This window comes from Zootoca vivipara, chromosome 9, assembly GCF_965207765.1.
Source record: "Zootoca vivipara chromosome 9, rZooViv2.hap1.1, whole genome shotgun sequence".
Lineage (NCBI taxonomy): Eukaryota > Metazoa > Chordata > Lepidosauria > Squamata > Lacertidae > Zootoca > Zootoca vivipara.
This window is the reverse complement of record NC_142592.1, coordinates 42,273,766-42,287,183: the sequence shown is the minus strand read 5'-3', so window position 1 is coordinate 42,287,183 and position 13,418 is coordinate 42,273,766. Positions and strand designations below refer to the sequence as shown.

The 13,418-nt window shown below is 41.5% G+C and overlaps 1 protein-coding gene across 1 annotated transcript in view; it reads right to left on the bottom strand.

The window, feature by feature from the left end:
• Positions 1–13,418, bottom strand: part of ENTHD1 (ENTH domain containing 1) — a 29,424-nt gene that overhangs the window by 8,460 nt on the left and 7,546 nt on the right. Inside the window, 1 exon segment of the mRNA XM_035127810.2 lies at positions 2,265–2,391. Coding sequence (XP_034983701.2) covers positions 2,265–2,391 — 127 coding nt within the window.

The following is a 13,418-nucleotide window of genomic DNA, read 5'->3' as shown; positions in this document are numbered from 1 at the left end:
AGGTGGGGCAGCTGCCCCCCAGCTACGCCCATGCTTGGAGCCCAAATCTACCCCCTGCTTGGTAGCCCCCCACATGCCACCCCTTCAGTGGCCTTTTGGTGAATAGGAGGTGCTGCTGGTCTTCTACCCCAGAGAGGAAATAGTGAGGGCTGGGATCTCCTGGGCTCTGCATCCACCTAGCATGAATCAGATTAAGTGCCTCCCCCACCAGCCTTTGATTCCCACTTCAACCATTGGGTAAGGTTGATTTGATTCCCCTCTTTGTTCCCAATGCAGATCTTCTCTCACTCCTCCTTCCCTGGTGGGAGGGGGTGGAGACACCATTTTGTGGTTTGTCTCAGGTGCCAGAATGTATTGGGCCAGCCCTGGAAAGAAGTCTACAATGGTTTAAGAATTTTTGTGACTCAAATTAAGACTATTTTAAAACTAACACATTTTAAACTTGTCACATCAAAGCCCCAAAAGTTCTCCATGTGGCCTTTATTGATTTTAAGCAGGTCTTTGATCATATTTCTAGGGAGCAGCTATGGACAAAACTGGCAGCCACAACAATTGATCGCCGTCTTCTCCTCCTGATCATTAATCTGCATACAAATACCACTCTGAGAATCAGGCTAATGATAATAATGGTCTAGTTTCTAATCCGGTTGCCACCGCTAGGGGGATAAGACAGGGCTGTCTGTTAGCCCCTGCACTGTTTAATTTTTATATTAACTCGCTAATGGCCCATATGGCCAATAATGCTTTCCATCCACCTAAATTAGCAGGTCGTGCCTTGAATGTCCTTTTGTATGCGGATGATGCCGCTCTTTTAGCTATATTCCCCATTGGGCTGAGGAGAATGCTCTGAGCACTCTATGAATATGGGAACCAACACAAGCTTCAACTTAATTATGCCAAGACCAAGATTATGGTCTTCTCTGCCCGACTGAAACCCCATTTGTGGTCGATTAATGGTATTTCTCTGGAGCAGGTTAGCTGTTTCAAATATTTGGGCCAGGTAATCCGATCAAACAGGTCTTTTTTTGGCACATGGAGATTATATTGCTACAAATGCAACCAAAGCAGCTATGCTGATTAGATCCTTATATGCCAAGAAACAGGCACAGTGAAAGTGGCTTTGAGACTTTTTCAAATGAAAGTCCTCCCACTACTTTTGGTGGGCATTGCTTTGGGTTCACGCAGTGATATTTTAAGACTGGAATCCATCCAATCGCGATTTCTTAGAGCCATCCTCCAGAATCCCCCCTTCTGTGGCCCTGAAAGTGAAGCTTTGGCTATGGCTTAAGCTATGCTTTAAACCCGTGGGTTTGGCCCCCTTGATATTGAGGGATGATTTTCAATCATCCTGGGAAAGGGAGGTCTTAGATGAAGTACAGACTTGCGGACTGTCACACCTTTACTTGGAGTCTATGACATACAGTCAAGCTAGAGCCGTGATTGCTCAGAGATTGGGCGATATTGCTAGACAAGAGGACATAGCCTGCTTGAAACCAGGGATGTTCCTGGGCGAGCAGATCTATCAGGTTACACCAGCCCCTTATCTCACAGTAATCCACTATGTGGAATACCACAGACTGCTCACTGCGGCCAGACTGAACGTCCTCGAATCTGCGGTATTATGGGGAAGATACAGGGGAGTTCCATACGATCAGAGAACTTGCCATTGTGCCTTGGGTGAGGTAGAGTCCACTGAACATATCCTCCTGAGTTGCCCTATCTATGTAGATTTAAGACAATGTCTCATAGCCCCATGCCTATCTCAACTTAGCTGTCTATCCAGAGAAAGTCAGGTTGTACATTTGTTGTACATTTGTTGAATAATCCCACTGGGAAAACAGCTTTCTTGGTGGCTAAATTTCTCTTCCTAGCTCTCAAGCGTCGTAAGAGTAAAATCGAATGCATTGATGCGGGTTTATCTGTATAACCTGTATTAGTGCTGCCCATGTTTTATTTTAGTTTTTAGATGTCTTAGATGTTTTAACTTTGTACTGAGAATTGTATCTTTTCTGACTGACGGTCGAATAAAGAATGGTGATGATGGACTTGTCACATCTCTTTCTTTAGAAGAAGCAACTGCAGGGGCCCCCAATCTGAATTGTAAAGTTTGTTTTTTTAAAAAAATCCCTTTCCATTCCTACACCATCTTCCTGATGAAAGCTGCCTTTCCTCCCAGTTGCTATTTACTACTCATGGTGCAATTGAATGCAAATTCTGCCTTTGCTTTTAACCTACTTGCCTTCTACTCATTGTTTTCTACTTACTCGCATTCCAGGAGTTCCCTGCTGTTAACTTTGTATCTGTTGCCAATTCCTCTACAGGGACCTTAGTTGGAAATGTTGGTTGCACATCAGTAGTTGGGGACTCGTCGTCACTAAAGATTATCAAGTCCTGATACACAAGAAAAACATGAAGCAATCAAGCAGAAACAGTTAATTATAAGTTACATTAAGAAAAATATTATGTGGCATTTAACATCTCAGGCAGCCAATGACTGAGATCAATCCACCATCGTCCCTCCACTGGCGGAGGAAGGGGAGTGGGGGGGAGCGCACCGCCCCCAGCAGCGCGCCATCGTGGGTGCCCTCTCACCTGCGCTGGGAGCAACGTCCCTGCAGGCGGCATGCCACGCCCCCAGGACGCACACCATGCCCCTGCAGGCAGCGTGCCACGCCTGCTCTCAGCCACTGCATCCCTCCCCCAGCTTCAGTGAGATTTTCTGATCACCCAGGCCTTTTACATAACTCATGTGGTCTGTGCTTCTCAGTTTTTATACCAGTGGTTTAACTTTGGGGGTTCAGTGAGTTTTTGTATTTATATAGGATTTGATTTTTATGGTTTTGTATATTATTGACATTTATGTTTTTGTTGTAATTTTCTCTCCTCTGAAATAAAAGCATTCATAATTATATATCAGCTACTGAAAAACATTTAAAAAAATAAGAATTATTTTAAATAAAAATAACCACTATGGAATTAGGTTCACTTTAATTGAGACAATCATGCCAAACCATAATCATTTGAATAGTTTCCAATTATCTATAGCCTCCTTTATGTATTCTTTATAATCAGTTCATAATTATTCACAAACAATAACTTCAGGTCCTCTGATAAATATATTATGAGACACTTAGCTGCTTTTCAAAACATTTTAACCTATGTTTAGCTTTTAAAAAAAAAAAACTCCAGCTTGGCTATTCCACCAAAGTGCAGACCAATTAATTCTAATTTGTTTTTATTAATTTTATATCCAGATACTGCACCAAATTGCTGAATAACCTCAGACAGTTCCTCCAATGATTTCACAGGGTTTTGACAGCTAATCATTATACCATCTGCATCTAGTTTGATCTTTATTTTGCTGCCTCCAATTCTCTCAGCAGTTTGGCTGCTGGAAGTAAATATGAGGAGACTATACACCCCAAGGCTGTCCATAATTTAATTTAATTTATTTACATTACTTGAAGGTATATGTGGCCAATTATATTATTATGGCCATAGGCACTGGTGGAGAAACGGGAGTGTGGAGGGAGTTGACTGCCCCTGGCACCACTATTCCAGTAGGGTGCCATCGTGGCGATCCCTGCGTGCGCGCCAGGTGCCACGCCCCCACAGACGGCACGTCAGGCCCCCAGAACATGCGGCATGCCCCTGTGGGTGGCGCACCACACACCCAGGAGGCACATCATGCTCCCAAGACACGTGCCAGCCATGCCCACGCCTGCTCTCTGCCCCTGGTAGTGGAGCATGCAGCTTTGCCACTGGCCAAAGGCTCATCCATACCAGCTTTGGTTGCTAAGACAGATATGGCCATTCCTGGATCAGGACAGCATGAATACAGCTGTCTATGCATTGGTAATCACATGGTTGAATTAAAATTCTGGCTTTAAAAGGCCCTCTCTCTTCATCATAAACTGTGTCGTATTACAAAATTTGCTGTGCTTCTGATGAGGTCTCTCACACACAAGTGCTAAAATTCAGAGATGATTATCTATATTTGGGGCTGGCCTTATCTGAGATACCTTCCAATATTGGTAGGAAAGCGAACTCAACCTTTTCTACAATAGAAAAACAACTAAGCAGGTGTCAAGTGAAGTGCTAAAACTGGTACAGAAAACACAGTAACCACAGGTGTAGCTAACTGTATTCAGCACTGTTTAAACCACAGCTTTTGAAGCAATCCTAAGCATTGCCTGTTTTTGTTTTTGCTTGCAGTTAAATTAACCTGTTGCCAATGGTGATTTTTTGGGTTTGCTTTTTTTAAGGTATTTAATTCAAGTATTGTCACTTAAATTGAAGCTTGCGCTTTTAAAGTAGTCCTGCTACTTTTGTTATGTAAAATAATGCACAGGAGATTGGCATCACTTTTGATGCAGGTATAATTTTGATTTGACATATTGATGTCGCTATTGAGTCAAAATGAAATACAAGTATATTATCTTCCAGGGCGTGTTTGAAGATGATTAATTTGGACACAAGGAAGTAGGACAGCATTTCACAGAGAAAGCAAATGGAAGTTAAGGGCTCAAAGCCATAGAACCCAAAAACATGTGTGCAACTAACTCCTCTTAGAGGAACATTTCAAAACTGGCACATTTTATTATACCCATCATACAGCATTCACATAAGTCCCCTTCAGATATGTATTAAGTTGTATGTATGTATACATATGTATTAAGTTCCAACCTTTACCAAAAGGTACACCCATTATTTTATATCAGACCGTGCAACTCTGCTATGATTGTGACAGAACGGGTTTCGCCATTTTTTAAAATTATTTTTATTAATTTTCCAAATTACTGCAAATCAAGCCAAATTAATTTAATTTAATACAATTTCTTAAAATCAGGTTTCCCGCTCCTGTTCTGAACATATTATCATCATCATTGCCTCACATTGCTGCAGTTGACATCCTTCACTTGCCGTCAAACATTCTTCCACCTGGCCACTTTTTTCGCCTTACAAACAGCACCTCCGTTACATCTTATAAATGAGTAATCCGTTGTGTGTAGTCCTTCATATACATTGCTTTTCCAGCCTGGTGTGCTGGGAGAGTTAATTATTATCTTCCATTGTTCAGTTCTTTGCAGTGTTTATCTGGATGGTAAAAGGTCATATTCCATTCCTTCCGCTGTTTACAGACTAGCATATGAGCTGCAGCCATAAATAACTCGCAGAGTGCATACCTAGTCTCCGTCACTAAAATTCCATTCTGGAATTCTTCCTTGGCACACAGTTGAAAACAATATATTTTCTCAACTTCAGCTTTTTTGCCAGATCTGATCGATAGCCGTTCATTCTTTTTTCACTGCACCAACAGCACTCCTAGTCCAGTCCAGGAATAATTTCAAATAAAGTCCATTCAACCTCGGTTGAGGTAGGATGCCATAGTAAAACCTTGTTAAATTCCTTGTTGAGCATAAACCAAAAGCCTCCCCGCTCTTTTCCAAGGTAACAAACAGAATAACATACCGGTAACAGTGGCCACACACGTCTCTTTCATTTTCAGGGGAGGACAAGAAGAAAGGAGACCTTTTGAAAACTATTTGAAAGCACAGAGTACCTTGTCCCCTCCCTTCCTTTCCCAGCTGTTGTAAGGATTCTCAAGCTTCAAAGAAACCATTCAAGTACCTTTAAAGAGCCAAGCCCAGTCCTTTTGGCAGCTGATTGATTGCAGCCCATTAGCATATGTCGGTCCAGGGGCACCTCTTAATTAATACCAATTGTCCAAATTATAGAGGAACTACGTACAAATCATGCCAGAGAAGGAGACTCATCCATGGCAAGGATACACTCCCAGGTTGCACCCGCTCTGCCTTTCAAGTTGGGAGACATGGGCTTGAGCGGCACAGTGGGATGCAGTGAGCTCCCCAGACCCCACTGAGGAACATTGCCAGGATTTTTGCCTCATAAACCCTGCCTTTCCCCTGCCTGAACCTCCTCACTGCCCACAGAGGGCAGCGAGGAGTGACCACCATTGACTAATGATGAAGCCAGAAACCAGAACCAAGTGTTTGTAAAACTTTTCAGCAGAATCAGCTCAAACCAGGCTAAGAAAAATTAATCAGCCAATGTGATGATGACTAGCTTTAACAAACATGGAAGGTAAATTATATTATGGTGTCATCAATAAGGAAACTAACCATTTCCAAATGAGCTGATAAATTAAGTTTCCTTTGAACAGCAATTGAATTGGGGCCTCACTTGCCAAGAAGTCTTGCTTGCATAATTATATAGTTCTAAGTTACACTTGTACTGTATGCTCTAGAATTCTATTCCACGGAGCCTTGCTTAGATTCATGCAGCATTAAATTTTAATGCAACCATAACTTCAATAGCTTCTTTTATCAAATGTGAATACTGATGCAGAGCAGGTATAATATTGACAGGAAATACAGTATAATGAGCAATAAAAAGAAGACTAAAGTTTATAAAATGCATCTTACAGTGATATCAGCTTTCTTTTAAACAGTCCTGTGGAAGCCTTGTGAAACAGTAGTAAGTGAATAGAGAGTAGTGCTGAGTTGCTATTGTACAAAATGTGTTCCTTTCTGTTTTATACCACTACATTAGTCTCCTGCTTTGACCCTCTTTCTTATCTTTTAGAATTTTTCTCCTCTTCTTCTAGCATGAAGAAAATATAGATACAGGGATTTGGAACAATATATATTTTCCTTGTTGTATGTTTGTGAACCGCAAGCCTTTAAGTCACTCTTCACTTCTGTGAATCTACACACTACACTTGATCTTAGACAAAAGGCCGAGAAGCGATCGGCCTTAGCTATTAAAAAACATAAATCTCTTTTATTGAATAACATATTATAACAATTTGTCCTGCCCTCCAACGATGATATTGCTGCAACAGTTTTTAGTTAAATCTCTTTTTTTAATGGTGTTTTATTCCTCTGGACCTGTATTTTAAGTACTGTACATTTAATTAGTATATTGACTGTTAAAACCCCATATCAGTCGTTTTTATTGTTTATGTAGAGAATTATGCAGAATTTCTGGTTTGATATGCTGGCTGTTTGTCGTAATAAACATTGACTGACTGACTGACTTCTGTGAATCCAGCCTATCAGTCTCTACACAAATTCTTGTGTCCCCATTCAAAATGATGGGAAACCATGGTTTCCTGATACATAAATGAGCCCTGGTGAGCCTCAGACTCTTCTTCTTCCGCTTCTCTTTTCAATTATCAGAGGGGAGAAGATTGGAAACATCTTCTTCCACTTTAAAACAGAGTTTTCCACACAATCTGAACTTGGAGAAGCATGGTTTGCTTAGGGCACAGAGCCTTTTGGGCCTGTGAGTGCATTTGCAAAGTGGAAAAACTGTTTGGGGCAGCATATGCACAATGCAACCATGCACACATATGGGTATGACAACCACAACCTCACAAACATCGCAACCACATGTGCACACACTCAGACCTATGGGATGGGAGGGAATCTTCCTGAAGACTGAGTGCAGCTGGGGAGGCAACAGTTAACCTTCCTTTCCCATCTGCAGTCTCCAGGAAGCCGCCCCATTGCCCTGCTAAAGAAAAAAGAAAAAAAAAGGCTTGAAATAAGACTTCGACTGAAGCCTAACTCTAGCATATTTGGGAGGGAAGCCACAGCTGGGGAAGAAAGGGGTAGTCCTCCCTCAAAATCACTCCCCCCCCCAAAAAAAAGAACTGGAAAGAAACCTATTATAGCCAATAAAGGGATTCTTGGAAGCCTAATTTTGTCAGAGAAGGGAATCACAGTTGAGTAAAGGGAGGCTGATTCTTTCCTCCCAGTTTGTAAACCCACTCCATAACCCCACACCGCAATTAAGCTTGAAAACAGCTTTCTACTGGCTACAATAGAAGGCTTATTTCAAGATTAATTTGAATGGAGGAGGAATATGAGGCGACTGGACCCTGTGCAGAGCCGACCCACCAATAAGGTGGGGTGAAGCACCCGCCTCAGGTGGTGGAAGCCCCACCACTTTTGCTTCCTTGTGGAACACTCCTCCCCTCACCAAGTTTGGAGAAAGGGGGGCAGGGGACACATTCCCCTTTTGCCTTAGTTGGCAACACGGGATGAGCCACCCTTGGCCCTGTAAGTGCTCATGAAGCCTTCTGAAAGTGCATGTATGCCCACGGGTGCCACACTGCCAATCCATGGTTTAAACTATGGTTAGTGAGCGCAAGTCAGGATCAACCGATGGTAACAAAGCCTGCTTTGTTGTGAAACCAACTTTTGAACAAACCAACCAGAGTTCCCCAAGTTCAGAAATCACAAGGAACTATGGTTTGTTTAAATTTGGAAAGGAAAGCCTTGGTTTGCCTCCATTCAAGCCCAAAAGAGAAGGAGAGGGGAGGGAGCACACATGAGCCCAAGACTTGCTAGGGCTCAGTCACAGGGTGTAAAACTAAGATTTCCCATTACATTTGAACAGCGCCTTTAAAATGCAAGTAGTCCTAGATTAGTAGTTACTGGAAAGAAAGGTTAAGAAACGAATCAGAGTTAACTCTAGCAATAACACATTTTACACTTGAACAAAATACAATAAAATTTCAGAATAACAAGTATAGTTACTTTCTCATTAGGTTAGAAGGAGTAGGAATATATTTAGAAGGGGAAAATCATTTTTTGACAGAATATTAAAGTTTCCAGGTATTAGTATGGAGATTGGAAGATCAACACTCTGAAATTTGACTAGAGGGCTAGAGTTTTTGGAGGACCATCTTATTAGATTTAAGGGAAAACAAGGATTAACAGTGATAGATTCACTAGACTGAGAGAAGTATGCTTGGTATTTCACAGCAGATGGAATAAGAAAAGCAATTTTCTTCCCACCAGCATGACTACGGTATGTTATTTATGCATCATGATGCCAGAAATGATTCCTAAAACCTATTACTGAATAATTCTTCAATAAAATATACTTTTGCATATAGGTAAGAAATTAAGGCTGCAATACTACATCCACTTACCTGAGAGCAGGCCCAACTGAACTCAATGGGTCTTAGTTTTGAGTAGACATGTGCAGGATTGCACTGCCAATGACCTTTAATAGAAGGATAAATTCCTTCACAATATATGATTTCCTAATTTTCTCACTGAAGCTTCTATTAGGGTTTGAACTGTTCCCACAAAAGAAAGAAAATCAATTACAACCATGGGGGGAGGAATCAAAGACAGAAAAGGTAGCTAGCTACCCAACTGGATTTGGTTACCAACATGTTTTGAGGAGGCTCTTTATCAAGGGGAAATTTCTACACTCAATAAAAACTGTTAGTGACCATTTTTATGCTGCAGCACACTAAGGCAGACATCTATGAAGCAAATGTGTCCAGGTAGGCAGATAGAGATCTGTCTCAGTTCTCCTTTTTTAAATCCAAATTAGGTCTTTGTTTGTTCTCCCTGCCACCAGGGATGATGACTGAAGCTGGATAAGACTGATGTAAGAATGTTCAGTAGATTTTCCACTGCTTGTTTCTACTAATGTAGTTAAGATTAACCAAAATTTTGGATGCAACATTAGATTGTGGTTAATTGAAATTGGAAACCACACAAGAGGAGGAGGACAGCTAAAGCAGTACAGTAGTCCAAGGCTTGTGCATGTAGCAGGAACCCATTTTTTCATTACGTCCAGATCAGACCACTGTGTTAATTCCTTATTTTTAAAACAGGAAATAAATGCATTTTCTCAAGCATCATGACACAGTACAATATCTGGGTCAATATTGACATAAATGGTGGTTGAAGTGATCCTTAATTAGTCGGCAGCAGTGACTTGAAACTGTGAGGCACTTCATAGAAGTAAGAAGTATGATTAATTATGAACACTGAAAAGAGAGGAAAGAGCATACTGCTCAGAAATAAAATCTCTATTATGTGCACGGAAAACAAAATGAATTCAATTTGTTTATCTCTAGTTTTTCAGATTATAATGTTGGCAGGCTTTGCCAACTTTTGAAACGTAGAGATGATATTTTTTCATCTCCCCACTGGGGCGCTATTATTTTCTTTGCTGAAGATCTCACACAAGGCAGCATGCATGGTAGCATTAAGTTGTATCATATGGAGCTCCTTCTGAACTGACTGTGGCAAGTACTATTGATATTCATAAAAAGGAAAAGCTGCACAGTAGAAAGGGGGAAAGCTAGTATAGTAGGATGCTTTTCAAAGGAACCTATTGTCACATATCTAAGTCTCTTTCCAAAGCAGTCACCATATACAATAAAAAGTCTAAGATGAGAAAGTATTATTCAGCAGCCATGTGTACTAATGCTTTAATGGGATTGTTTTATTATGGATGTTTTATATTTTAATATTTGTGTAACTGTTGTTTATACTTTGTAAACCACTTAAAAGCCTATTTTGAAATTGGGGTCTTGGCATCTGTCTGTCTCGAGAGACAATGGAGTGCACCTCCGGGGGTGAAATCAAACTGCTGTGTTAGCAGCACAGAAGTGACCTCCCTGGAGCAAAGCGTACCAGGTGCCATCCAAGTGACGTAGGGACTCTACTCCAAATTTGTGTAGGGTTTACTGCTCCTTAGCCTTTTATTCTCCTGAATATGTCCCACAAGGCAGTGGAGATTTAGGACCAGAGTTTTCCTGATCTTAGATGGGCTACCTTCACAGGTTGAGGAGCCCCATCTGTCCCTCACTTCCCTCTGAAGCACATGCAGGACCTGCCTTATTAACCGTTTTGTCAATCCGCTAGAGCCTGCCTTTCCATGCAGGGCAGTCCCTGACCCACCATGGGTTTGAGACCCATTGGCTACCTTCACTTGATTTCGCCAGCCAGTCGAAGTCATTTTCTGGGGTTTGGCTGCTGTCACATAGTGACAGCTTCTAGGAGCCATAGGGAAGTGCTGAATGCAGGGTGGAGACCAAAGGTGGACAAACTACCCCTGAAGGAGCATGGCATGACATGTGCACCACCAGAAGGACTACCTCTTCCCTAACACCCCCTACACTCCAACTTTTAGTAGTATATTAATTATTTATTCAAATAAATAAATCATTTGGTGGTTGGAAGACAGAGTTGCATGCAACACAATGCATCCACCATTCCTTTCCCTGTGTGTTCCCAAAATCTTCTCTGCTCTAGAAAGTTCCCCAACTCTCGAGCAGATTTTGAGGGTGCGTAGGCAGTTGCAGAAGAGAGATGGGGAAGTTGCATTGTTCAGGTTGGTTCATATGGGTAGAGGCGGTCCTTGAGGTATTGCTGTCCTGAGCTGTTTAAGGCTGTATGGGTCAAAGCCAATACTTTGAATTGGGCCTGGAAACTAATTGGCAACCAGTACAGTTGGACCAGGATCGGTGTAATATGCTCAAACAGTCTTGCCCTGGTGAGCAACCTTGCCACCAAATTCTGCACCAACTGAAGTTAGCTACCATGGTTAACTGCCACTAACAAACCTATCCCTCTACAGCAGGCATCCCCAAAATTTGGCCCTCCAGATGTTCTGGACTACAATTCCCATCATCCCTGACCACTGGTCCTGTTAGCTAGGGGTCATGGGAGTTGTATGCCAAAACATCTGGAGGGCCACAGTTTGGGGATGCCTTCTCTACAGCATTTCCTAACCCCTCATTTAAAGCCATCTGAGCTGCTGGCCTTCCAAACAACCCATGGCAGCAAATTTCTCTGTGATACAAGTACTACCTTCGGACTGTTCTGAATTATTCCCAATTTTATTGGCTGATCCTGAATTGTTTCATTATGACATGGGGTGGGGGGGGGCAGGACGGACTCCTCACTCTCTTCATAGCAATCACAATGTTTTTAACCATAAGAAAAACCTGCTGTGGGTCTATGTTAAGAAAAGAGCCACAGGTTGCTTCATAGAATCCAGTAAATCAACCCATTGACCTGTGGTCCTCCAGATGCTGTTTGACTCTTATCACCTCTGACTATTAGCCACTCTGAGTGAGGCTGATGGGGGTTTGAGTCCAACAAAATATGAAGGGCCACAGGTTCCCCATCCCCACCCCTGCATTAAGTTATCATTCACAGACTGTAAGGCTGCACACAGGGATTTGTTGCCTTTTAATTACTTTTATAGGGTACAGAGCTTTGCAGGTGTTTTTAAGCACTGAAGAAATAATAAATACTATTATGATAGTCACTTCAAGAGCTTCAGTTATGAGGCAGTCTATAATTTCAATCAATCAGTCAACTAACTAACTAAATATTAGCCATTCAAGGAACTGAGGTGTAGATATTAATAATTTAAATAAGAAGCAGGCAAAGTTAATTAGATTCTGGAATAATTACTAAGGAGCTTGGCAATTACCAACTACAATCAGGATCCCCAAATGCTGGAACTTGATATATTGTAATTTGCATTCTTTAAACTTATTTTGTAATAAAATTAATGAAGGAATAATATTATTAAACAAAACTCTTGCTGTTTCAGCTAGGCTACAACTACCTATGCTTATGAAAACACCAGACTTTATCACACAGATGCAAATCCACAGATTACCTGTGTACTATACACAGACGTTAGGAATTAAATAATATTTATAGGACTTTCTTATTAGGATTTTGAGCCATCGTAAACTAAAGAACGGTTCAGCATTGAGCTGAAATAGTTTTTCATATGAGAGAAAATCCATAGCCATTTCATCATCCATCTGTAATTAAGGACTTCACATTTTCCTATCTTGTCCTGTTTCTGAATCGAAACTGAATGGCTTGGCTGCCCATTCTAGTCTGTTCATATATGACTGAACTATTAACTTCACGCTACCCAAAGCTTTAATATTCATTTCCTACACTGGTTTGATTGACTCCCAATTCAGTAGTTCAAGCCCACATGTTGATCTAGATTGTACTTTGATTTCTAAATTAGATCTGTAAATTTAGAACTGCTCAGTGCCAGTGCACTTAATCTAAATTTAGGTAATGAAATTCACAAGTAGCAACCTGTGTCTATGAAAATCTACCATGGAAAGATGCCCCAGCACGCCCCAATCCCTTTTTTTCTTTATGCAGACCTGGCACACAGGCACAAATTCCTGAGCAATATACTATAATCTCACAATTGTGGCCACAGTCAACATTACCACCAGCATCCAGCAGGTAATGAGTTCCAGTTAAATGACTGCTTTTGACTTCAATCTGAACCCCATTTATCTGGCAGTAAGCCCTATTGGCTTCAGGCCAATTGGCTGATCAACTCTGCATTACAAAGATGTCTGCAAACATGACATGAAGGCTGCCAACATCAACTCGGCCATGTGGGAACCCCTTGCAGACAACCACAGTGCCTGGAGACATAGACAGTCAGGACATGTACCCATAGGAGTGATCAGAGGACTACTGGGAGGAACACAGAGAGAAAAAACTTCATGGTGCATCTGCAGCAGCACAACCAGACATCTTCATCAGCCCCAGCTGCAACAAAACATGTCTCTCTCATGTCAG